This window comes from Solanum pennellii, chromosome 1 (assembly GCF_001406875.1).
Source record: "Solanum pennellii chromosome 1, SPENNV200".
In the NCBI taxonomy this organism is placed as follows: domain Eukaryota; kingdom Viridiplantae; phylum Streptophyta; class Magnoliopsida; order Solanales; family Solanaceae; genus Solanum; species Solanum pennellii.
The window spans coordinates 105,672,063-105,697,075 of record NC_028637.1 but is presented as its reverse complement, the minus strand read 5'-3'; the positions used below and the strand labels follow the sequence as shown (position 1 = coordinate 105,697,075).

General features: G+C 33.9%; 1 protein-coding gene and 1 pseudogene across 12 annotated transcripts; both read right to left on the bottom strand.

Annotated features, from left to right (window-relative positions):
- Positions 1 to 291: 291 nt before the first annotated feature.
- On the bottom strand, positions 292 to 1,598 carry LOC107031488 (annotated as a pseudogene).
- A 3,997-nt stretch (positions 1,599 to 5,595) lies between these two features.
- Positions 5,596 to 23,360, bottom strand: LOC107003420 (DNA repair protein REV1). 12 transcript variants are annotated; one of them, XR_003579866.1, is made up of 26 exons: positions 23,106 to 23,360; positions 22,781 to 22,925; positions 22,336 to 22,451; positions 22,160 to 22,236; positions 21,562 to 22,061; positions 20,288 to 20,431; positions 19,970 to 20,102; positions 19,796 to 19,884; positions 19,643 to 19,693; positions 19,363 to 19,566; positions 18,486 to 18,605; positions 17,618 to 17,710; positions 17,079 to 17,138; positions 16,913 to 16,999; positions 16,697 to 16,780; positions 16,536 to 16,608; positions 14,776 to 14,844; positions 14,574 to 14,672; positions 13,843 to 14,073; positions 13,660 to 13,721; positions 12,939 to 13,537; positions 11,450 to 11,510; positions 9,176 to 9,473; positions 6,354 to 6,475; positions 6,142 to 6,243; positions 5,596 to 6,057 (listed from the first exon to the last, which is right to left on the bottom strand). XR_003579866.1 is itself a non-coding variant. In XM_015201757.2 (23 exons), the coding sequence occupies exons 1-23, from the start codon at positions 23,294 to 23,296 to the stop codon at positions 9,417 to 9,419; spliced, it is 3,345 nt and encodes a 1,114-aa protein (XP_015057243.1). In that variant the 5' UTR covers positions 23,297 to 23,360; the 3' UTR covers positions 8,169 to 9,416. The 12 variants fall into 12 exon arrangements, 1 of the variants encoding a protein (XP_015057243.1); XR_003579868.1 differs by having other exon boundaries at positions 5,596 to 6,053; XR_003579862.1 differs by having other exon boundaries at positions 5,596 to 6,039.
- Between the last annotated feature and the right edge of the window lie 1,653 nt (positions 23,361 to 25,013).

Here is a 25,013-nt window from a genome sequence, read left to right as displayed (position 1 = left end):
TTGATATTTGTTGTGAGACTCGATCTCAGAATCTTTATATGAGCCAAATTAAAATGTGGGATTTAATTTTTTTTCAAATATTTTTTCTTCGATATTTGTTGTGAGACTCGATCTCAGAATCTTTATATGAGCCAAATTAAAATGTGATCCTATCTCATAAAAAATTTACTAATGATAAGGAAATGTCATGCTTTATATCTTCATGTAATCTGATTTTTTCTCATATGTATACTAAAGACAACAATAATATAACATAAATCTCTAGGTAATCCAAAACTGATCACCTTATTTTGTTCATTAAAATTTATACGATCATGTAATACATACATAAAAGGCTTAAGCAGTATTATTATACTTAGCCTTGTAATCAACAAAAAGCTGATCTGGTGTCTTGCCAAGCAATTCAACAAAAAAATTGTTACTATAAACCACTCCTCATTTTCTTATTCAGTTCTGCCACAAATCCATTTCTCAAACCATTACAATAATCCAAAAAACGTGCTGTGACTGAATAACCTTCATCCCATCGCGTGCCTTGACCGTTCTTCGCCCAGTTACTTGTTATTCTTACAATAACCTGTATTTATAAGGTTAATAAACAGAAACAGAAATAAAATGAAGCAGAAAAAAAATTATAAAATACAAGATTTAATCCGAGTCCACAGAAATTACTGTGTGTCCTTAAGAAATTTAATCCCCTCACTGTATCCAAGGTTATGGATTAATTTCTCCCAAGATAAAACGGATTAAACCTGTTAAAGAAATAGCGGTACCTCAAACTTCTTTAACTTCAACGAACTTAGAACAGCAACAAGTCACAAAGACTCAGTCGATCGACACTTTGATTTTATTTGAGCGAAAAATAAATGCAAAGAAGGAAAAATTTTCAGTGTTTAAAAAATCAAAAATTGACTTCCTTTTATAGCCATTTTCAGCAAGGAACATGTCTGTTCAGTGAAATCTGTTCAGACCCATTTTATCCAGAAAGTTGTGTCTTTTGAAAAAATAACAACTTTTCGGAAAATTGTGTCTGTTAGGAAAATAACGACTTTTCGGAAAGTAACGACTTTTCAGAGAGTAACGACTTTTCGGAAAGTGTAACAACTTTTCGGAATGTTACGGTTACCTGACTTTTCATATTCTTTCTTTTCTTTTCTCATTCACACTTGCTAAATCCCAACATTACTAACCACATAACCCGCCTTTAGTCTCACATAATCCGCAATCCCTTCTATTAATCCCCCTGCAAGCACTCACAAATTTAAATTTCGAATTAGTGAATTCTGTTATTTTATAATAGCAATATAAAATATACATTACATACATATAGTCCAATCTAGACACAACGAGTTTACAAAAACCTATTTGTTACTGTGTACGTTACGGTAAGTGCTTGGCTTCCTTTTTGAAATGCTAGGAAAAATAAGCAAGAAATTACAATGAATAAAAACTTAGCCATTTAATTATTCGTATATATCGATGTTGTTGTTTTGGTGCTTGTGTAAATCGATCATTGGACTATGTATTTATAGTAGAGAACTACGTCCTAAATAAAGATTTGTTAAGTTGATGTTTGGACAAAATAATTACAAAACATTTCAAAATCATAGGGTTAGCAAGAAAATTAGTATATTACATACGATAACTATACCCTTTTTTTCACCCGTATTTGATATCTATATTGAAACCTGACTAAATTTAAATTTGCGCTAAAAAGTCTCACATTAAGATAAAGCGCTCCTTAACTTACCTAGGAGACTCGAACGTAAAACAGATAAAAGAATACTTACCACAGCGGGACAAATCTAACCTTTTGTTTTGTCTTTGTGAGCCTAACATAATTAATTTGATGGTCCAATGTACTAGTTGTGTATGGCCGGTTAAGTAAAAGTTTCTAATGCATTAAAAAGTCGATTCTACCATTTTTTCTTAATAATTAAATTATGTTTATAATGTTTAATATTTTAAACAGTTATTTAAAAAAAAAAAAAGGAGAATAGTCAAAATGAGATGTGTCGTAATTATCTGTTCCACAATTTAATGCTGGGCTATTCTTAGGTGATTGGTTTGGTCCCTCAAAGTTACTTGACCTTATATTTTGGTCCTTAATCTAACACAAAGTAGTAGGGCTAACTTTACAAGTGGATTAATTAATGGTCCAACTTCAAATCAGACAAAAATATAATTAAGAAGTAGTCATCTTTTAAAAGCTGAAATAAGTTTAGATAAAAATATCGTTAGTTAAATACGACAATTTTTTTGTTGACAAGTGAAAATAGTTTAAACTCCAAACTCTAGCCACAAGAAGCTTTTTCCCATTAATCAAACTTTTCTTGCATGTATAAACTACTAAGGAAAAAGGGTCTGATATATCCCTCAACTTTGTCATTTAGAGCTGATATACCTCTTTTTATGAAAGTGGCTCATATATACCCTTTTCCTCTAACGGAAATGAAAAAATAATAATTTTAATCTAATTTTTTATTATTTTTTTCTAAAAAATATAATCCCATATGAGTAAATTTAATCCTTGTCAAACATATTTTTTTTGACTTTTTTTTGTTTCAATGACTAATTTATAATTATTATTTTGATAAATTTATTTATGTTTCACTAATATTCTTGTAAAACTTATTGTAGATGACCAAATTTTTTCTTCGAATACGAAATTAAATTACAATACATACAAAAAAAATAGTTCAAAATTTTGTTTCTTTAAACTAAGGAATGAAAGAAAAAAACAAAATAAAAATAAGAAACTCAAATAATTATAATAAAAGAAGTCAAAAAATAATTTATATATGAAAAAAATTAAATATACCTTAAACTTTGATAGAAGAATTAATATACCCTAAATAATTTTTTTTGTTAAAATTACAAGTAATAAATATAAATTTAAAACTAATCTTTTAACTTCCGTTAAATGAAGGGTATATGTGAGCCATTTTGTAACGGCAGGGGTATATGTGAGCCGTTTGTATAACGGTAAGGGCATATATGAGCCACTTTTATAACGAGGGTATATAAGCTCTAAATGACAAAGTTGAGGGGTATATCAGACCATTTTCCCAACTACAAAACTAAAAATGTTTTGTTAGGCCCAAGTCCAAGAAACAAATATCTGAGGCCCAAACCCCAAGCTTTGCTTCTAAAGGAATACATGACCATCTTTTCACCAATATTGTACAAAACAGCTTCAGCGTCATGTAAAAATATTGACAACCTTTTTCATTTTTATTTATCTATTATATTAAAAATATATATTCTTATTTTTACTTGTCACTTTTAGAATATTAAGAGAAAGCGCAAGATTATGTTTCTGACATGAAAGTGAAACCCTAGAATATTAAGAGAAAGCGCAAGACTACGTTTCTGATATGAAAGTGAAACCCGGCTCTAAGCAAGATCCAAAGATGTTTAAGTCCAATTCCAATCTGGATATAGAAGTCTAGTTCAATCGTCGAAAGTGAGATCTCTTTTAGTCCGATTATATTTATTTTCTCTATTTTACTCTCAACATTAATTGTTTACTCACGAAGTCATCTTTTAAAATTTAAGACTATATATCAATTAATACAAAGATTTGTAGTAAAATATTTCATGTCGATCATTAGTTCTTTTTAAGAAATATGTAAAACCAGAATATTAAAAGTGAATGGAATCAAATGGCCATAAGTTTACTGCAATGATATTTTAAGCGACTTCTCCTTCTTTTATGCCCAACTAAGTTTTTTCTGGATACTTAACATATATATATATATATATATATATATATAGTATTTTTTTATAAGATGCTTTTATACATATCATATTACGACAGTTTTAGAGCGAGTAAGAAATGAGATAAAGAAAAGTAATTCTTCTAATGTATGTGTTTTTTTACATAAATTACAAAAAAGAATGACATAAATACTAAAATTATGATATAAAAGAAGATTAAAATGAATGAAAAAAAACTTGAAGCTTGCTAGCTAACTAGCTAGTGACCTCTACCCCTATGACTTGGCCCAGAATATGCTTTCTGTTTAACTAAACTCTCTACCAATGAAATAATCAAAGAGTGTTCCTCATTAAGGTTTCTTAACCCTTCCACTTTTATGCAATTTGAAAGCCACACAAAAAGGAGTATCATTGCAAAGGCATTTAGAAAAGACTTGAAAATACTCTTATTCATTTTACGACTTTTCGTGGTAGACCTAACACTTGCAAGAGAGAGATCGACCAGAAAATGCTAAAATTCTACTTGTTGTTGTTTGATTTGTGTGTTTCAGAAAGGAGGATTTGTCAAATATATAAAGGTGACAAAAAGTAGCATGGAGGTTTGGTGTTTTGGTTACGCACAAGTGCAACAAAGGTATGTTTCTTTGACTTTTGACTAATATTTAAGAAGAATTGAAATTCTATTTTTCAAAGATTGGAATAATTTTTGGTTTGAAAACGTTAAATCATACAGGTATATAAATGTGGCGCATGTTATGAAACAATTTTACAAAAGTCAAACAAATATATAATTATATATTAAACTCTTTTTTGTGCAACACCGCCCATCTATATCTCTTTTTCTTTTTCTTAGAAAAAGGAATATTTCAAAATTGTAACCATATAAAACAATGATAAGCAAAAGTCACGCACTTACGCTACTGTATTAATGGTGAAGCATATTAATAAAAAAGATTGTTATGTGATTACGGATATACAGTTTATACAACAACATTTTATGTGAGAACTAATTAATTTAAAGGATTTTTAAAAAAAAAAATCATTAATCACGTACATAATAATAATAACACTCAAATTTTCATATTATTCTTTTCAGATATTAGTCATGCAAAATTTAATAATTATTTTTGTCACGGCAACAACCTGAATAAACTCAATTATTTAAAAGGTTTTACATTTTTTACATTAATAGATAGACTAGTCATTTTGTAAACAAAGTTTCTCTCTTGTTGTACAAAGTCCATGTTGTATGAGCTGGTTTGATACGAAAATTTTGACCACCTACCTTTCACCCAAGTTGCACAAGTGTTGAATAAAAATTGGACTAAAAATTAGATATACCGACTACATTGCAAATGTTAATTTTTTGCTATAGAGTTCATAATCCTTGTACCTACGCATATTTATCGAACTGTGTATATACATCCATTTACTACCAGCAGTTTACGAAGTTATTAATTACTGTTCTTTTTTTTCAGTTTGACAGCACGAATATTAACTCGTTAGTCTTCCCACATTCTTTCTGTCTAGAAATTTCTCTCCAGGAATTTTTAAACACATAATAGTTAATGAAGTGTGAAAATTACAACAGAATTTCTTCGACAGCATGCTAGGACACAATTCAAAACTCAATCAACACGACTACCAAATCCATGGGACTAAGATATCAGCATCTAATAAGAAGGAAAAATTATCCAGAATAACGAACATTTACCTTACATTGAATACCATAGCTATAATTTAAGAAAATTGAATTCACAACTACAATTCTTGCTATTCACCTAATTTATATAATTTAATTCCTGATTGCATAAATACATAATTTTATATATGTTTATTCTAGCTATTTGTATACAATTTATGAAAAACTCATAATAAAATATTATCATGTTTATATATTGGCAAGCAAAATATACAAACGAAGTTTTAGAAAATTCCCAAATGTATAAATACAAAATTTGTGTATAATACGTACCTATGTGTATATTCCCTTGTGAACTATACAAATGGACAGAAATATACAAACCGCAACCTCCACAGCAAACGAAATTATAGCTATGGAGCGGCAGATATGATTCATTTGAACTGAATAACTTCTTGACATATGTAATTAATTCAAAAATTTTGAAACGCAATAGTACGGTTTCAGCTGTTGTTAAACATATGCTGCACGTTGTTTGAAAAATGCAATGGCGAAACGTGGAGAGTAATATTCTTTAATTTTCATGGTCAAACCAGGTGATGGATTACCCTTGCATATATGCTTCAATTATGACCGTGACAGGCCACCCTTTTTCATGTAAACAAATTTTCACCTGTCTGCACAAAAATATCTACCTGAAATTCAGAAAATTATCTACCTGACTCGGCACAAAACAAACAGTTTTCAGTATAAAAGATATATTCAGAAAAACGACATACCTTCTGAAAGTTTCTCGAACAGTAAAGATGGATAATAATGTTTAGTGTTGTCTGGAGCAGTGATATGAGGTCAAAAAGTTGCGTACCTGCGAAGATGAATAACTTCAGTCGAAAAAAGAGTCATTTTCTAATATCTTATGACATGCAAACACAATAAAAATGACTTACTATACCAAAGTATGGTATAGTCATATCAGATCATAAGATATTACCGTTCAAGAAGTCCGATGAACTCTAAAGTGTTTCTTCTAGCGCTTACTTTAGGTCAACATGAACTTAGCACCAATCATAAATCTGCCTCAACACTGCATCTTAGCAACCACAACCATGGAAACTGTTCCTCACTCCAATCAGCAGTTGGAGAGAGAAGTGGGAAGAGCATAGCATACATAAAGGCAGATAAATATATTCTCAAACAGAAGAACCAAGCGAGTCGAGAACATACAGGCACTGCTTTCCATCAACCAGTTTTCTCGACAGCGTACCAAAATAGAAGTTTTTACAACTGATGTACCGTAGGTGGCAACCGTGCTGAAATTTGCAGAAGTGATGACCTACGGAGCCATCGACGGTCCGTAGGTGGCAACCGTCGTTTGAAGATTTATGTTGCTACGGAAAGATCGGGGAATTCTGACCAAGTGTGGGGCTACGGAAGGGATGACGGTCCGTCGTCTCATCGACGGACCGTCCTGGCAAACCGTTGGTGTTAACAGAATGTAGCCCCAGTACATGATTTTGAAAGGATTCTAAGTATGGAGCAACGAAGGCCATCGACGGACCGTCGTTTGGGTCCGTCGATGGTAACAGAATGATGGAGAAAATAGCAGCTGGAAAAGAGTTGAAGTATGGACTGACGGAGGAGTCGACGGGTCCGTTGGTGAGGTCGTCGACTCGAGACGCGTTTTGGACAGAAGTTCTCTTTATTTAGGTTTCCCTTTATTTTTAGGAGTCTTATTATAAATAGGACTAAAAACCTCGTTTTGGGGGTTAGACTCTTTGTTAATTTTCAGAGTTGTATTGTCGGTTCTTGAACTTTGGATTTTGGAAAATACTTCACTTTCCAGAATCGATTCTTACAATTTGATTAATTCAAGTGATTTTCTGGATTTTTTTCAAACTTGTTAAAGTAAGTACATGAATTCTTGTCTAATCAATATGAATTGTGTAATTCTTAACATGTGTAACTAAATCCACAACTAGGGTTGTGAGAACCATGGGTAACTAACAAAGTAGAACTAGCTAAAATAACAATTCTAGAATAGTGTCTTGCATGTATTGATAATTCTTTCGTTTAGAAGTCTTTTTAACGGTGGCCAACGTTAGAACTTGTCTTGTTGCTACTTGCCGGACCAAGGAGGTAGATAATAAGAAAAGAATTATCAACCTATATTTAGTATACACTATCTAATAGGCTAGTGTCGATTGGTGCAAAGTAATAACTAAATCATACATCAATTATGATGCTCAATATGAGGTAAAAGGTAAGATTTAGTAAAGTACACACACGTAGCCGGACCAAGGTGCGGAGTGAAATTCACTAGTTGCCGGACCAAGGAATTAGGGATATATAACTTATCACTTTGCATGCAAGATACTAGGAAAGAGTTGTTATAGCTAGGGTTACTGCGTTATGAACCTATGGGGAACACTCACACCCTAGTTTCTCTCATCACTTGATAAACATCAAATATTTGAACTAGCTACTTGTTTACTTAGACTGAATTAATTACTTTTGTCACAAAATCCCCCCTTTAATTGTTTGTTTCCGGAAAGGACTTGACTAAATAAAAGTAATCGTAGATTAAAGTTAAGTCTAAAACCATTTTCCTCATGGGATCGACCCCAACCTAACATTTGGATTCTTTACTTGATACGACCGCTTATACTTCTTTAGGAAAGTATAGTTTGAGCGTATCAACAACCAAGCTTTTGTGAAAACAGATGTAATCAAACTGGTGAAAGCATTTTTTGTAGGACAGGAGCTCCCTAGATACCAATAGTGACCCTGTTATTTTACCCTTTCCCTCTAGTTAGAATTTACTAAAACCCTTGAATGTTGTTTCTTTTATGATTTTATTTCTACAGTATGTTTACAGTGGTAGAGGATGATAATTTCAATGATCCCGATCACCTTTTTAGTGGGTCGGGTTAAGTGGGTGGGTCATTAAATGGTTTAGATGGACATTTTTTTATTTTTTAAAATTTTGATTGGAAATAAGTATTTCATGTCAGCAAATTTTAATTTAAAACTCAATTAAATAGGTTGAGTAACTTTGTAAGTAAAAACTCATAGTTTAGTGGCTTTTGAATTAGAAATCAAAGTTGAGTGGCTGAGTCCATAGTTGAATGATCATCTAAGATATTATCAGCAGGACCTCCAGAACGTAAGCCTAAGAAAAAAATGAATAGATTGTTTAAACTGATTCAAGCAGTTCATGACTTCATATCACCTAACATTATTCATCCAAAGATGAAGCCCCACTTGACTTCAAGCAAAAGGGAAAACAAATTGGAAATAACACTCCCAGAACACATAAGTAGCCACCATGAATAACATGATGTCTCAAGCTCTATCACTTTAACCTGATCCCCCACACTATATGATTATGATTTCAACTTAAAGAGGAAATAAGTGAAAGATGTGAGAACTACAAGTAACATATGAAAATAAAAAGAAGATGCAAAAAATCACAAATGGAATGTGGATTAAAAATACCCTCTATCACCTACTTGGTTTACAATGACCACTTGAAGGTTACAAAATCTTCAACAAAACAAAAGCAGTACTTAACAGCTTCAGATCAGGAAGTATATCCTAAAATGAAGAACAGATCTAGGTACTTATAAGACACATGAGCAGAGAGGAAGAAGAGAAATCAAGAATAAGGAGAACTTACATATTCAATAAATTTGCCAAGGAATCAAAAGCAAGATTGATAATATAGTTTTTTCACATTTTTAGTAAATGCTCTTTAAGAAACTAGTTCCAGGAAATTCAAAGAAGATTGCTAGTGTAGAATAAAGAAGCACTCACATGCATAACCAAAGGCACTATCATGGGAGACTGGAAGTCAGAGATAACAAGGACTCTTCTAACATCATGTGGTACTATCAGAAGTTCATAAGATCTTCTGTTAAACCAGGTGTGAGTTCTTGTACAAGAGGTCCTTTGCATCGATACACAATTTACAAGTAGAACAAGTGAGCAGGCAGAATGCGGACTTGTAGGCATAGAGCACCTGACACTTTTCTTGGCAAAGAAGGCATGCCACGCATCATTCCGTCACAGAAGCAATGTAAAAGCTGCCACCATAGTTCTCACTAACCGATGCCTACAAATTGAGATAAAAAGTTGATCAGGTTAGGTCACAAATTCATCTTAAAGTAGATTCTAAACATGAATTTGTTGTTGTAAAAAAGATTGTTATTCATCTAAACCAATGGTTTTAAATTCAAAGACATTCTAAGATGTCACACTCATATTATTGTATAGCTATTTCACATTTTCTCTCATCCAGATATAATAACAATATATCAGAAGATGCCCTAACTTTATACTTTAACCTTTTTAAGCAAGTCTTCTGTAACCACTATTAAAAAATAGATTTTAACTACAATTAAAATTTTAAGTATCACCTAAAGTTTAACTTGTTTTGCAGCTAAAAGCCTGCAGTTACTAATTAAAAAGGAGGACCAAAGAAAGCTACTTAGCTGCAAAGACAACTCCAACCAGAACAGCCCTGAATCCTATTGATGCAGTATGTAACTACTTAACTTGACACCCTTATATTACAAAGGGAAAAGGAACAAACTAATTAACATACACAGTGAGACCATTACATACTTAAGAAGAACAGAAACACCTGTGGAACCGCTTTAATAGTGGACTTTGGGCCTAGCTCTACCCCAAAATCAAGCTTGTGAGGTGAGGATTGCCTAAAACCATATAACGAGATTTTTTCCTCACACAACCGATATGGGACTTCCACACCCCCTCGCATGCCTAGGATTGAACATTTTGAGCGTGGACAATTCAAGTTGGGGGCCTAACATCGGGTAAACCAAAAATTAGGTTGGGTGTGGCTCTACTACCATGATGAAGTATGTTATCAGCTATTCTAAAGCTAAGTTGTTGCAGAAAGCACATTTTTATTTACTTAATTCTTTCTGCTCCGATACCTTGACCAACCTCAACTTAAAAAGTTAGCTCATGAGGTGAGGATTGCCCCAGACCATATAAAGAGACGAAATTTCCCTCCTACAGCCACTGTGGACTTCAACACGCTTGTTAACTGAAAGATAGGAACACTTCTCCATGCAACATATGTCAGCAGACTCCCTATTTGCAGACTTGAAGGAGTTTTGATGGGTTTGGCATCAAAGAAAATAGTCAACATCCAACACTAGTACCAGATATGGTGGGGAATTGGCCACCCATATAACAATCTAGATGGGTAGACTTCAATTACATTTTCCAATATTCGTAAATGAAGTATCACAATGTATTGTAACTACTGCAAGCTAAGTTGCTCGTACTCTCCACAATTGTTGCCGCACCTGAGTCGGATCCCCAAAAACGCACTGCTTTTGGAGGATCCGACACACACCCGTCAACATTTTGAAGAGTCCAAGCAACATAGACTGCAAAATTGTAATCCCGCACACAGCATTCTTACGAAATATCATCACCCGCATGTATTGTTACTTATTATGTAAAAAAAACATGTTTGAATTGTTTACATGAGAACCAAAAGAATGTTAGCTGAATAAATGAGCACGTAGTAATTCATTCAAGTCATGTTCCACAGGCCCCGAACAAAACGTTGGAAGTGGTTCTCCACATAGTAGAATCTTAAACAACTGTTAAGAAGTAAAACTAACCCTAGAACAATAGAAAGAATCTAGAAGAAACCATATCAAGTAATGGGTTAATGAGAACAGCACGACAGCCTGCCCAGTTTTCAGCAAAAATGATTAATCAAAATATCTAGTAGAAATTCTTCAACAATGCATAGAAGTCATTTCATTCTTTTGGTAACATGCCATAAACAAGGGGAAACATTTTACAATGTGATACAATTTCAGACTGTAAGTATAAGCAAAAACCATAAAGGAGCCTAAATTAGTATCATGTACTTAATCTTGCAAGGCTGACAGCCAGCAAACATAGCTAAATTTCATGATATCCACTGAGAGTCAGAAAGACAAGTTTGGGAAGAAGATCATCCGAACCATATTTTTCTTTATAAAAACACTATATATGGATACACATCTCAACAAGAAAATAAATGAAACTACTTATTGTTACCTGAAAATGTGGAAGCAAGTTGTTGTAAACTTCTATGAAAACTTTTGACCTTGCAGTTAACCTGATATCACAATTTCAATAATGTCAGACCTGGTCGTCATTCATAACAAATCACAAATGCATTTTCCCTGTTACACTTCCCATGTTTACTTGTGCTACTGCTTGCAGTAAAAGAGGTAAATAGTATTATTTAAAAAAAAAATTAAAAAAAACAATGCAAAAAGGAATCCAAAATATCCAAACAACAAAAATATTGATGAGAAGTTATCATTGTGCTAGACAAGGTATCTACCAAAAGCACCAGAAAAAATGACAAAAAGGAGGAAAAAGTTGAAAAGACAGTTTTCAAGAGTCCCTCCAGTTAATCTTCCTCACCAGCTGTTGTGGGGAATGTCACACCGTTTGAAGGTAAACGACCGGAGAGGCCCTATTTCCTGTGTTAATACTTACATTTCTGATAATAACAACATACTACTTTTTATTTATATATTTATTGTGGAAAGAGCAAGCACCACAAAAGGTCCTTCGTGGGTGAGGGGACAGAAGGAATTCACATTAAATATTCAATGTCATAAAGGACATTTACTAAGGAGTTGTCACTTACATGAGAGTAACAGTAGGAGATACAAATACAAAAAAGTTCCTCAGAACAGTGGGTCTACACTAGGTATCAACATTGAGCCCCGACTTCTTTATCCTAGTTATGGTTGAGCTAACCAACACAATAAAGATGAGGTCCCATGGTGGATGCTATTTGCTGATGATAGTGTGAATCAACAAACCAACCAAAGGAATGAACTATGGAGAAGCCTTTTAGAGAGTAAGGATCTTAGGTAAAATAGAAGTAAAAGTGAATATATGCACCATGTTTAGTCAAAAGAGAGAAGTTGAGGAGAGACTTGACAAAATTGTGGTGCCCAAATACAAACAATTTAGACACCAAGGCTTGTTGTTTCAAGAGAATGGAATAATAAATGAAGATGTTACTCATAAAAATAAAACTGGATGGTTGAAATGGAAATGTGTTACCAAGGTGTTATGCTGTAAAGGATGGCTGCCTAAGTGAAGGTAAGTTTTACAGAGCAACTATAAGACCGATAATGTTATATGATAGTGAGTGTTATGTTGCTTAAGTCCAACATATCCATAGGATGAATGTCACACAGATGCGGATTCTTAAAATGAATGTGCCGTCATACAAGATTTGCTAAGATTAAAATGGTCACTTGCCAAAAGGTGCAAATAGCATGCAATGAAGATAAAAAGAGAGAAGGTTGCTCGAGATGATGTCATGCATCGACCTATAGATGCACTAGTACGTAGATGTGCAATTATGATGAGTGAGGATGTTAAAACGGAATACAATAGTATGAAGAAAGAAATTTAAGATCGCAAAGAGGAATAGAAATACAGAAGCAAGTGCCAAGAAAATAGATGTGCTGAAGAAAATGAACACATACTGCAGATATGTCTACTCTCTGGTACATACCTTCTTAAAAGACAAGAACATATGTAAACCTCTTCAATATCAGTTGAAATTTTTAATCTTAGATACTGCTTGATAAGCTCGCATAAGCAACTAACAGCCTCATCCCATCCATCAGTGCCGACATCAGGTAGAATGTAAATCTTAGACATAGTCCTCTGCAATACAGAAGATAACTGTTTCTTTGCCCCTGCTCTTTGATACATCTCTGCCAAATCGCACAAAATCTGACAATTGGTGGCTTTGAATATGTCAATCCATTCAGGTGGATTTCCAACCCACAAGTCAATGCTTGAAATAGAAGGACTACAGTTCTGATTATTAGCACAGACCAAGGAAGCATCCAGTGAAGATTCAGTGTTCCTGTGTGCAGGGAGGAGTTCAAGTATATCTGTCCTTAACTCCTCAGGCAATTCTTGAAAAACCGAGGTGTCTACTTGACTTAGAGAAGAGGGCATTAGACTGATGCCTCCCGAGACAGGAGCATCAATAACCACGTCCATATTTGGTACAGTAGCATCAGACAGTGTCTCACTTTTCATATCAGCAAAAAGCTTATTAGGATGAGAGACCACTTGGATTTCCTCTTCATTATACTGATGCTTCAAATATATCCACCAGAATCAACACCATGAGGTTGTAGAAACAAGATAAACATCATCACCAATATTAAACCAGGACAAATACTAAGCTGGCCCAAGAAGAGGAGAGAAATTGAAGATACCTCATGAGCAGCAAAAGCTTCATCAGGTGCAGCAGGGCAAACAGAAGATATGTTTTCTTTTCCTGATATGCCAAATTTAAAAGATATGAGAAGTGAGGCAAAATCTTGTAACAAAATAGTATATATTATAAGCTAATTGGGTTAGCCAACTGCCTTCTGTAAATTAAAAGAATGCATCCTCACCTTTGCGTCTCTTTTCATTAATAAAATGAGCCAATTTTCCATTATACATGTCGTTAATTTCTGAATAGACCTCAGGAGGAAGAGACTCTATAACTCCTATATCAAGCTCGTTCATAGGAGGCAGAGTTCCAGCAGTACCAGAGGGCGACGCTGCAGTCATTTCAATGAAAGGTGTACTAGAATCACCCTGCAACTGAGCCTGGCGTTCATCAACACTGTCTTTACTGTTAGCTGCAATATCAGAGAAGCATATCGAATTCAGACTCATCCAACATGTCTTCAGTGGAAAATGAACTCAATACAAGTTCAGACGACACTTTTTAGTTAAGAACTTGTTGAAATCGCGAGAATTGATGTTGGAATAAAGTGACATGAAGAAACAACATAAGCATCATACTAACTTCTTAACAGAAGCATTAAGAAACAGATTTCATATCCATCAATGCTGCTGCAATAAAAATCCCATAGAGTTTCTCATGTTGTACAGAGAAAGGAAACAATCTAAGATAAACAATTATGATGTCCTCAAGTATTTTTAAGACACATAAATTAAAGAGATCCCTATAAAGGTCTACCACTTTTCATGAGCTAGAACACAGCCAGTGCAAAGAACCACAATAGAGTTTCACTACCAGTTTAAGTGTGTTAGAAATACTTCTATCAAGCAATAGGCATGACTATAGACAATAAATATTTGGACAAGCCAATGAAAATTAGTGAAAAAGTTAAACCTGCATCAGCACCTTTCTCATGACTACTTCTTCTGTTTTGGTTATTGGTCTTAGCAGAGGGAGCAGTGAGCCAAGATCTGATGGAGCATCTCTCTTTGCCTGGATTTATGTCAAATTAATTAGAAGAAAAGCCAGTTCATAGATGACATACTGTCATCGTCATAACTGGCATAGAGAGAGATATGAAAAGCAAAGAAAAGACCTTGCTTGGAACTATCTGCAGTTTCAAGCTTTGAGACCTGCAATCCCATGCCTCGTATGTCCTCCACATCTGCACAGCAATAGTCAAAACAGCATTTACATTAGAAGAAGAAACAGTGTAGACTACAAGTCATACTGAGATCACACTGTACATGTTTTGTTGTCGCTGAATAAAGAAATGGTTGATGTGGAAGAAAAATCTAAGTTTCTTACTCTAAATTCACTTGGTCCAAAGGGAATTCTAACATCTTTAAAGAAAATTTTTGGTCTGCAATGTTCAAAATTCACCATGACTTCATTGATTCTGATACGTTTAAAAATTAAGTGAAAAAAGAAAAACCGCTAATGCAGAAACCAAAGAACACCAAAATTGCACTTAAAAGTTTCATCAGCATCAGAGCTGCACCAGTATATGTTTAGTTCCCTTCAGGCTATACATAAGGTTTTTTGAAGTTACATGCAAATAGCATTCTCTGCCAGATCTCAACCCCAACTCAAGAAAAAAATATACTGCTACATTCTTGGGTAATAAAACAGAAACTCCCTATAGAAGGGAAACAAAAAAAAAGGTCTCTGAGCTCTATTCACCATCCTAACACTTCGGACTCTAATATGAAATAGTTAAAAGACGAATCTCAAGATTATCTTTTTTTGATAACCGAGAAATCCGTCTGTGACCCTCCCTTTGGACCAATCACAGCCTTCTAAACTCGGTGGATAATGGGCCCGCCCCTCTACCCTTCTCCACTTAAATACCGGGCTTCGCTTTGCATGGTGTGGGGCTTGAACCTGCGACCTAAGCTACAAATCCTCCACCTTTTGCCACTCGAGCTAGGCCTTGGGGGCAAATCTCAAGAAATTTTGGTTAATATAACTCTCAAAGAAAAATCTTATTTCTTGCTTGGCTAAAATCATGAAAACAAGTGGTCGAGCTTCTGCATGTGACGAAACGTGCATCTTTGCTCTTCACCATTTCTCCCTCTATTGAGCTTATCAGCACAGAAATATCAGTAGAGAAAAGCTTGTCTGTGTCAATACACAAAAACTATATGAAAGAGTGAAAATACAGTGACATTACCTCAGCCCTAAAGAAGGTTGCGGACTTACGATTATTATTCTGACTCATCCAAAAATCAAACGGCGCACAGAAGTGGAAGAAGGATAAGAAACAAGAAACACAGGATGCTCAAAGGATTAGCTCAGTCTTTTCCTTAATAACATCATGTATCAAATGAATTAGCTTACTGAAAGTTGCTCGGATACGCAATGTCGCACAAAAAAAGCTGATACTCCATCCCAAATTGATATGACCTACTTTGTTTATTTTTAATTTGACTAATTCATCTGCTGAGAGTTAAATCTAGTACTAGAAATATATGAAAAACAATACAATTCTATATTTTCCCATTTCATATGACAAAAAATATTTAAGAATTACAGTAAGAAATTATTTGTTCAACTCTCAAAGCAGATCAGATAATCATTTTGGCACAGATGTAGCACGATTAAAAAAAATGGAAGTAAGAAGGATAATCCACACACCATTTACATTGAAATGACATTGAGATTAGTGAAAATTTCGTAAGATAATCTATTTCCATTTTGACATTCACCCTAGAAATAAATCACCAAGTGTTTTTGTTTTTACTAGATGATCTCCAAGGTTTGCACCCAGTTCATTGAACCACTAGGCCACACTTTTGGGTGAGGATTTGAACCCTTATTTTAAAGTGTATCATTCACATAGGGAAAGCAAATTACCCACGTGTGAAGTCGTAAAAAGCTGTGAAACGATTCTCTCAAGCACATCAACACTATCTGTAGCCAGTGGCACCTACAAGTGGCATAATGCAATTAAAGGAAACAAAAATTTCTTCAGTTAGAAAACATAGAGCACAAGGTGATCACAGAAAATATTATACCGTGACAGAATGGCTCAAGTTATCACAAACACCACAGCCCAAATACTTTACTGGCTCCCCTGCATCGCCCTTTCTTTTCTTTATCTGTGTTGATAAATATAAATGCAAAAGCAGCATAAGAACCAACTATACAACTAGTTTATACTAAAAAAACTCAATAATGAACAATAATCTGAATAAAAAATAATGGCTTCATAAGGCAAAAAACAGAGAGACCTTTAAGGTAAACTTCCTCCCTATCACTCCACACCCCTGCAAACGTAATGAAACCTCCTTGCAAAGGTTTAACAGAAAACGTTGTACCTGAATTGAGAAGGCGTTTACTGTCAATAAGCATTAGCACAAAGGGACAAAACAATATGATATTTAATGGAGATCTAACATCTTTCTGATCCTTGAACCTCACGCCCCAGTTAACATCTGCACCTATGGATTTGCTTTCCTGCAAACGTTATTGAGAAGTTAATATATTTCACTTGAACCCGCATGACTGATTGATGCAGATTCGCGAAGCATGTAACCGGTATTTGCTTCGTTTTGACAGGTACTAGAACAGCTTTAAGACCACTACAGAAATACGATGCAAGTGTATATGTACTACTTAATACATTTGAAACGGAACCAAAACTTGCTCTGAAAATATAATAAATATATAAACACACCCACACACAATACCACTTGAGAGACTACTTATATGGGCACCAGAACCCAATGACGCAGGTTAGAAGCAACAAGCAGTACAGGAGGCAAAACATATACTCATCAATCATTAAGCAAGTCACCAATATTCAAAACAATAAGAAACAGTGAAATAAAGGAGTCAATGAGAGTTCGTGAGTCAGTTATGTGATTATGACAAAAATCCAAAAGAAAGCCTTCAAATAAAAGCAATAAAGTAAGACAATTTTTGTAAATCCTAACCTGTATCATGCCAACCAACCGGTCATCTATCCCTCTACTATAGTTCCATAGCATACTGCCAATTTTAGAACCAAAGTCCTTCTGGAGAGTTTCCTGAAAACACAACAAATGAGTGGGAGATATATATAGTCCAACATTGAGTATAATGCATGTCATCCCCAAAAGATGGCAAAGAGGACTCTGACTCAAGCAGACAGCATGAATAACAAACCTCATTTTTCATTGATAGCTATCCAGTTGAGATAACCTCTTAAACTTGAAACCTTTTTTCACAAGAAATGGAGAATATAGTTTCATGGAGAACTTTGGATGAATAAGGCATCTAAACAAGAAGATTAATCCACTGAATACCTGCAACTCCCACTGGCCTAGGTATCAAACAACAGTACACCATCAAAACCCCCTCCTCCTCCTTCCATAGCGTAGGAAGGTCGAAATAATTCAACTAATGTCGTCCATGCTAGACTGTAATCCTTAGTTCCCAAGTTGTCACTCCTTCCCCTAAATGCTAGGCCACCCGGCTTGGGAGAAATTCTGCTTACTAACTCTTACAAACATATGCTTTGATACAATTTGCAGTACCTTCCTGTTACTAGTTTTAATAAATACCATTATCTTATTATTTTTATAAACAAATATACCAGCAAATATACAATGAACAAGAAGATCTCTGTTGCAAGAGATCCAATGATTCATGAAGTGCCCTTGTAGTGGTTCTTCAAGTGTGAAACATATCCTAGGGAAACCAGATCAAAAGAGATGCAAAGCAGGGCTAGTTGTAAAGAAACTATAATTAGATAGAAAATCAAAACTGCAAGAGCAATTACCAATACATTACAGAAGGAAACAAATACTAAACAATGAGAACCTTGGAAATCATACGCAGCTGCCCACAAGTTGTGATTTGTCTCCTGTTCAACTTCTCTTCCAACACGTGACCGATTCCAGGAAGTGCTTTTACTGGAAGTTCACGCAGGTGCTCCTCCACCTAATATAGTCAACAAGCTAAATCAGCACAATAATTATTTCACTTCTCTATAATGATCGTCAAGTCTTTGTTTTCCTCTTATGCCACTACATGCAGTAGACACTAAAATATAAGATGATCAAAAATGGAGTAAATCAACAAAGATTTAAACAAGAGAAATGTGTTTGATATAGAACAATATTTGTGACGGGACAAAGCTAAGTGATCAAAATAGCCCTGTTCTGGGACTAATCCTTAATAAAATACTTGTAGATTGTTTTTCTTTTTTATAAGGAAATGAGAAAGTTGTAATGTATTTTTAAAAATTAGTAAAATATTCAAGGATTCATGTTGATTTCCATCTAACTCCAGATTCTTGCAGCGGAAAAGGTAATCATGCTTGAAAAGGATGGACATAAACAAAGTGAACCAAAAAAAGCCTCATGTGGCAATGGAGAAACAGCTCACGTTGCAAGGGCATGGAGAAGCCCTGGCAGAAACTTCGCTTTATGACAGTGGAGCCTATAAAATCTGATTTGACTTGCAGATATGTCCTTTCTAGAAGTACATGCAAATTTACAATGCCTAGTGGACAATCGGGTAAGAAGAGATTAACTACAAATAGTTAAGCGAAAGCAATGAGATGTAATCAATAAAGATGTAGCAGCAAAATATATTTTGTGATACAGTAGAAGATTAACATATTTAGATGACAAAGATCAAGACATAAGATCTCCCCCCTCTTCATACATCAAATAGACAGCTCGAAATAAGCTACCTTCTCAGCAGGGATGTAACACTGCCCATCTGGTTTTGCAATCCTAGTAGCAAGACGCGCCATAAGCATATTCCCAGCAATACCAGCACTAGCAGTACAGCCTGTCGCATCAAGAATCTCCTCTCTGATCACTGAGACAAAAATTTGAATGTCCTCTACTCCGGAATCAGTGGCATCTAGAAATGCTTCGTCACAACTTACGGCCTGCATTCAGTAGCAATTATCAATCAAGAGAAAAGAACATCACGAAGTTGTTCAACAAGCAATTTTGAAGCCATGCCTGCACTTTGTTGCAGTACTTGTGCAATATGTTATAAAAGCGATCAGCAACCTGCAAAGGAAACCAGATTTTATAGGACTCAATTCCAAATACAAAAGAATTCAATTAAAAGGGAAAAAGAACAAGATGAATAAACTGAAATATCATGACCACCTCCTCATAAGCCTCGAAGTCATAAGAAAGAATGACTAGGTGAGGGCAACATGACTTGGCATCTCTGACAAACATTCCGGCCTTAACTCCTACAAGAAAAAAGCTTGAATGACGCAAATTTCGAACATGGGATAATATTTAAGAAAAGGTTGAATTACTGACTGAAAGACTGACCATAACCCCGAGCAGGATAATTCGCTGAAGATATTTCAGCTGTTCCCCGTGGATTATCTGAATGGCAAATGGCAACAGGTTTATCCTTCAACTCGGGGCGATTCCTAATGACCACAGACACAAAAAAGCAATCCTGAACAAGTAAAGTTGAACTGATTGTTTTAGTACAGAGAATAATCTACAGAGACGTGTAGTATAACATATATAGCAGGTTCCTTTAGATCAAAGAGAGTGAGAAGGTAGAGGAAACAGACCATAGACGCAGTCATAACAACATTAAGACAAGTCAAGTTTCTAGACCATCGAAGCAGAAATTACCATATCCACATGAATAATCATTGTCTTATTTGCTGTTGCTGAAGAACTAGGGCCTGAACTTGTGCATCTAAACCCACCAGGGGAACTAGGAAATCGTTTACGATACCGGTTTCTCCAGGTGCCAATGAAATGCAACCTCGAATGCTGAAGGCAAAAGCACACGAGGAATACGTCAACCACTTTGTCAGAAGGTGCTTAAAGTATTTGATATGCAATTACTTATCAATGTGCACATAGATTTATGTATATATTAGTTATACAATGCAATAAAAAAACAAATTCAAAATAACAGATCCACAAGCAAAAGCAAGTAATCTAATTGCATCAGAAGGCCCAAGAAAATCTGGATGCCAAGAATTTAATAGTAGTAATATAAGCAACACAATCGAGGTATGATGAGTTGGCTGTTGATTCTTAGTATTCTGTTTTTTCTCAACTGAAAAGAAAGAATTGAGATTAGATCTTCCACAACCTTGAAAGGTCCATTATTATGTCATCCCATATCCAGCAACAGCAGAAGCAAAAGCATAAAATAGTTGATAAAATGGTCAGTTGTTAAAGGAAATTTTAACCCAAAAAGAGACGGTTACTATGTGCACCCAAAAAGAGACGGTTGCTTTGTGCATGTGGATACCGTTTTGGCAATTATTGTGAAAAAGAATACCAATGTCATATAACCCTTAAACCTGTTTTATTTTTATGAGCTCAGCCTTGTCTATCCTTAGAGCAAAAGCTTTTTGCACATGAAAGGCCCCTCTTTGGTGCCCTATTATGATAAACATTACACACGCTGGCATTTCACCTATCAAAGGTGTTGCAGATACATAATATCCCATATATATATTGTGTGTACCACATCCAACGTCATTTGTGTAAAGGGCATCCTGGGGAGTTCATCCTAAGTTACTTGACCCATTGCCTCAAAGTCCAGGTTGGATGTTTGGTCTAACAAATCTTTCAAAATCGACTTCGTAAGCCATTTTCAGACTTATTAGTCCGCATTGAAATTTACATGTGAGCTCCAAAATCCAGGCTATATTTACAGAGAGATGATGTAATATGTGATCATAATTAACTTAACAATGATAACAATATAAACTAACTTTTTAACGCCTCTAGCAATAAGGGAAAAAGAAAAATGAACTTGAGAGTAGATATTGTTCATTACAATTCGTTTTTTTGTTATTTTTTCTTTTCTTTTTGTTTTTTTGGGGAGATAAATACAAGATGTCCTAGCAAGAGCAAAGCCAATATCAAGATAGCAACATATGTACCTTAAAGTAATTTTCCACAAAATTAGCATCATTTAGAGTTGAATGTTGCTGATTAGGAGACCTAGGAATCTTTAAATTTGATGAGCCCACGTTAACAGGATCACTCATCCATTCGCTACAAACTGATGCATTGTTATGAGGACTGGAAGGTTCTGAAAATGGAGCTTGGCTTCCATCTCCACTTGCAGCATCACTCAGTTCTGGCCTTTCTATGCTGCAACTTGACTCTTCAACTCTATCTTCATTGTAGTCTGTTTGCACTAGATCTTTAGATTGTACAGCACAAAGCTCCAAATCTTCTGCAGATTGCCACTCTTCAATTGACATGGGATCTTCAAATGGTCCCGAATATGAGAATGGGCTCCCAACTCTAGATATGGCTTGGACAGTTGAACATGTTGTCGTATCATCATAAATAGCAATGTTTTTTGTGAAGAAAGCAGATAGCTTAGGCTGGTTATTAACTTCACTTGCAAGCTGATCAAGCTGATAAGGAACCCCTGAAAACAACAAAACAACGATAGAAGAGCTAATAAGTAAAGAAGTGGACAACTTGCTGGTTTGCATTAAAAATCAAGTCATAGTAATATAAACTTACAATTCAGAAGCTTATTTGCAGCGACAGAGTCCAACACCCATGTTGGTTTGACTACTGGAAGTCCCCTGCTGAAGGACCTATATCAAATTCAAACAAATCTTAGAAAAAAATTACAACTACTATTCTCAGCAGAGATGCAAAATAAGAAACTGATTGAAGTTTGTTTTACAGCTGACCTTAAATTCTTAACCTTACTGTCAGGAAGATTACTACAGATTATATGAGTAACACGACGTCTAGAAAAATAATTTTCAAAATGGCCTCCATGCTTCAACATGTATCCTCGAAGCTCCTGGAAAGATATTGTTGACATCAATAAACTACAAGAGAAGCAACCTAATCATCCATATGAGAAAATCCAGTGAGGTACAGAAAAGAATATGATAGCTATATAGTCAAGGTATTGATTACAATGAAGATGGATGTTTGAATACAAGAATACAAGTAATCTTTAGTCTCCCAATTCAAAAGTTAGAGAAGTTTTTAATTGATGAAACAATATTCGACATCATTCATAGTTCAATTCAGGATCTTTTAAGTCTTTAAAGTAACCATATCATATTAATTCCCGGCAAGAAAATCACATGAAATAGACCAGAAAGAAACCATAATGTACTAAACCTGACTGGAAGGAACCGTGTATCCATCAACAAAAATGGATACGCCCTGAAATATAGGTTTTGAAGAATTTGGACCACTGATAGAAGTGCTTGATGCCTCCGCCTCAAACTGGTCGTGAAGCTTCTGATTCTTGACGGCCATGTAACTACATCAAAGTTTTTAAAAGAAAGATCAAAACGAACTTTCTTGATTGATAAAAGTCAAATGAAAACTAATTAATTTTCAACAGAGTTTACCAAAGATTCAAGATAGTATACAAAAATTCAAGATAATGTAAGAAAACTTTGGAAAATTAGTGCAAGTAAAGAACTAAGTAATATTTTGCCTGCCAAAATTGGAGAAAGGTGAAGTACTGAAGGCGGGACGAGAAGCAGAGCGAGAATTGGCACCCCAGGCCATGCCTAGGGTATTTTGACTCGTCTTCCTCTTCTTGTTGTTGCTATTGTTACTCCGATTTGAATTTGAGGATCGTTTTGAATTGGAACCGGAGTTCGCAATGCGTGAGGGTTCCTCCATGCTCGTCTCCCAGTTCTGAGAATTGAAATTGAAACGCTGATAATATTATGAGTTAACTATACTGTTTTATACTAAAGAGGAGATATTGCGCATTAAAACGCGTTTGGCTCAAGCTTTATTTTACGCTTATCTAATTTAATAAAAGGTGTGGATATAAGTTAATCTCCATAATAATATGCAGAAAAATTTATATATATCTTCTTCTTTTTTTGAAATTATATTATAATTACAATAATATATATAAAAAAAAATTCCAATTGATTAAATATTATTAAAAATTGTATTATAATTACACTATATGGGAAAATTATTTCCAATTGATAAACTGTGCACAAGTAATCATTAAAGCTGATGAATGTGATATCATAATCACATAAAACTTGTTACTTATGTTATATTTTACTTTTCAGGCTAATTCATTTCTAAATTAGACGTTTTCTTTTCTTTTAATAAATAACTTGAATATATTACTTGATAATTTGTTTCAAATATTTATACAATATTATGTGTTATTTATAATTTAAATTGAAAAAGCTGAATTTCAAGGAATTCTATATAATAAGAATATAGAAAGTGTTAGATCATGGTGAGTTAACACATTTCATATTTGATAAATATATAAATTATTGATATCTTTGAAAAAAATCATTGATTTCAATAAATTTTCACAAGTGATATTTATTTTTCAATATAGTTAAAAAAAAAATTATATATATAACAGTTGCATCGTAAGCTTTGCATATGATAGTATACAAACTCTTGATCAATCAATTCGTAAAGCTCGTTTCAAAGTCTTTCATATTTATGTTATTTTAGCTCAAGTATAATTTAATTGTGTTTGATTTGTCGATGAATTTTATGATACACTTATTATTGTCTTCAATAAGTAGAAAAAACTTTATTTATTTTGAGTTTGATATTGAAAGTATTTATTGAAATAAATTGATTTCTAATTTTACAACAATAAAAGCAATCATGAAGGCAACTTTATTCTAAATATAATAACAATTATCTTAATATTAAATTCTAAATTACATTAATAAAAGATTTTGATGTTGAACTCTAGACATCATGTCGTTAGGGTTGTTCAAAATTAAATCGTAACCAATAATTCAAATGAAAAATATATATATTAATATATCGGTAATGAATTATTGATTTATCGATTTCAGTAATAATTTTATTTTTTATCATCGATTTATCAAGTTATCGAGTTTTCTTAATTGGTTAACTGATAATTCAATAGTAAATTAATAATGATATTAATATCATTTGGTATATAAAGCTTTTGACGTAGGATTTTGTTTCGTTTTTTAATTTATGATTGTCGCAAACTCTCGATTATTTTATAATATGTATGTGTTTGTTTTAAGCAAAATACAATTTGTCAACTTATGTGCATGGTTCATTTAGTTTGTCATTTTATTTTTAAGTAATTATCAATGAGTTTCTAAATGTGTCAAACTTAAATCTCAACAGTTAAAGCAATAACGATCAATAATTGATAAATCAACACCCGATAAATTAATCTATTAATTATTCTACAACAATTTAGCATGTCTAAGAACCTATAAACGATAATAATAAACTAAATCAAAATGACCCAAAACTTTGAATCTTATCCCATAAAATAACTAGTGTATTGTTTATTTTTCAAAATTTTCTCCCTTTATTTATTTTTTTTAAAAGTTTTTTTCTTCCTTTATATTTTTCACTG

Coding starts and splice junctions, on each gene's coding strand:
- LOC107003420 (XM_015201757.2), bottom strand. CDS start 23,296: ATGGAGGAACCCTCACGCATTGCGAACTCCGGTTCCAATTCAAAACGA. Junction 17,711..18,485: donor AGCTGCGTATGATTTCCAAG/GTTCTCATTGTT, acceptor TTGTGTTTTCAG/GAAACTCTCCAGAAGGACTT. Junction 14,845..16,535: donor TTTTACGACTTCACACGTGG/GTAATTTGCTTT, acceptor ATTGCTGTGCAG/ATGTGGAGGACATACGAGGC.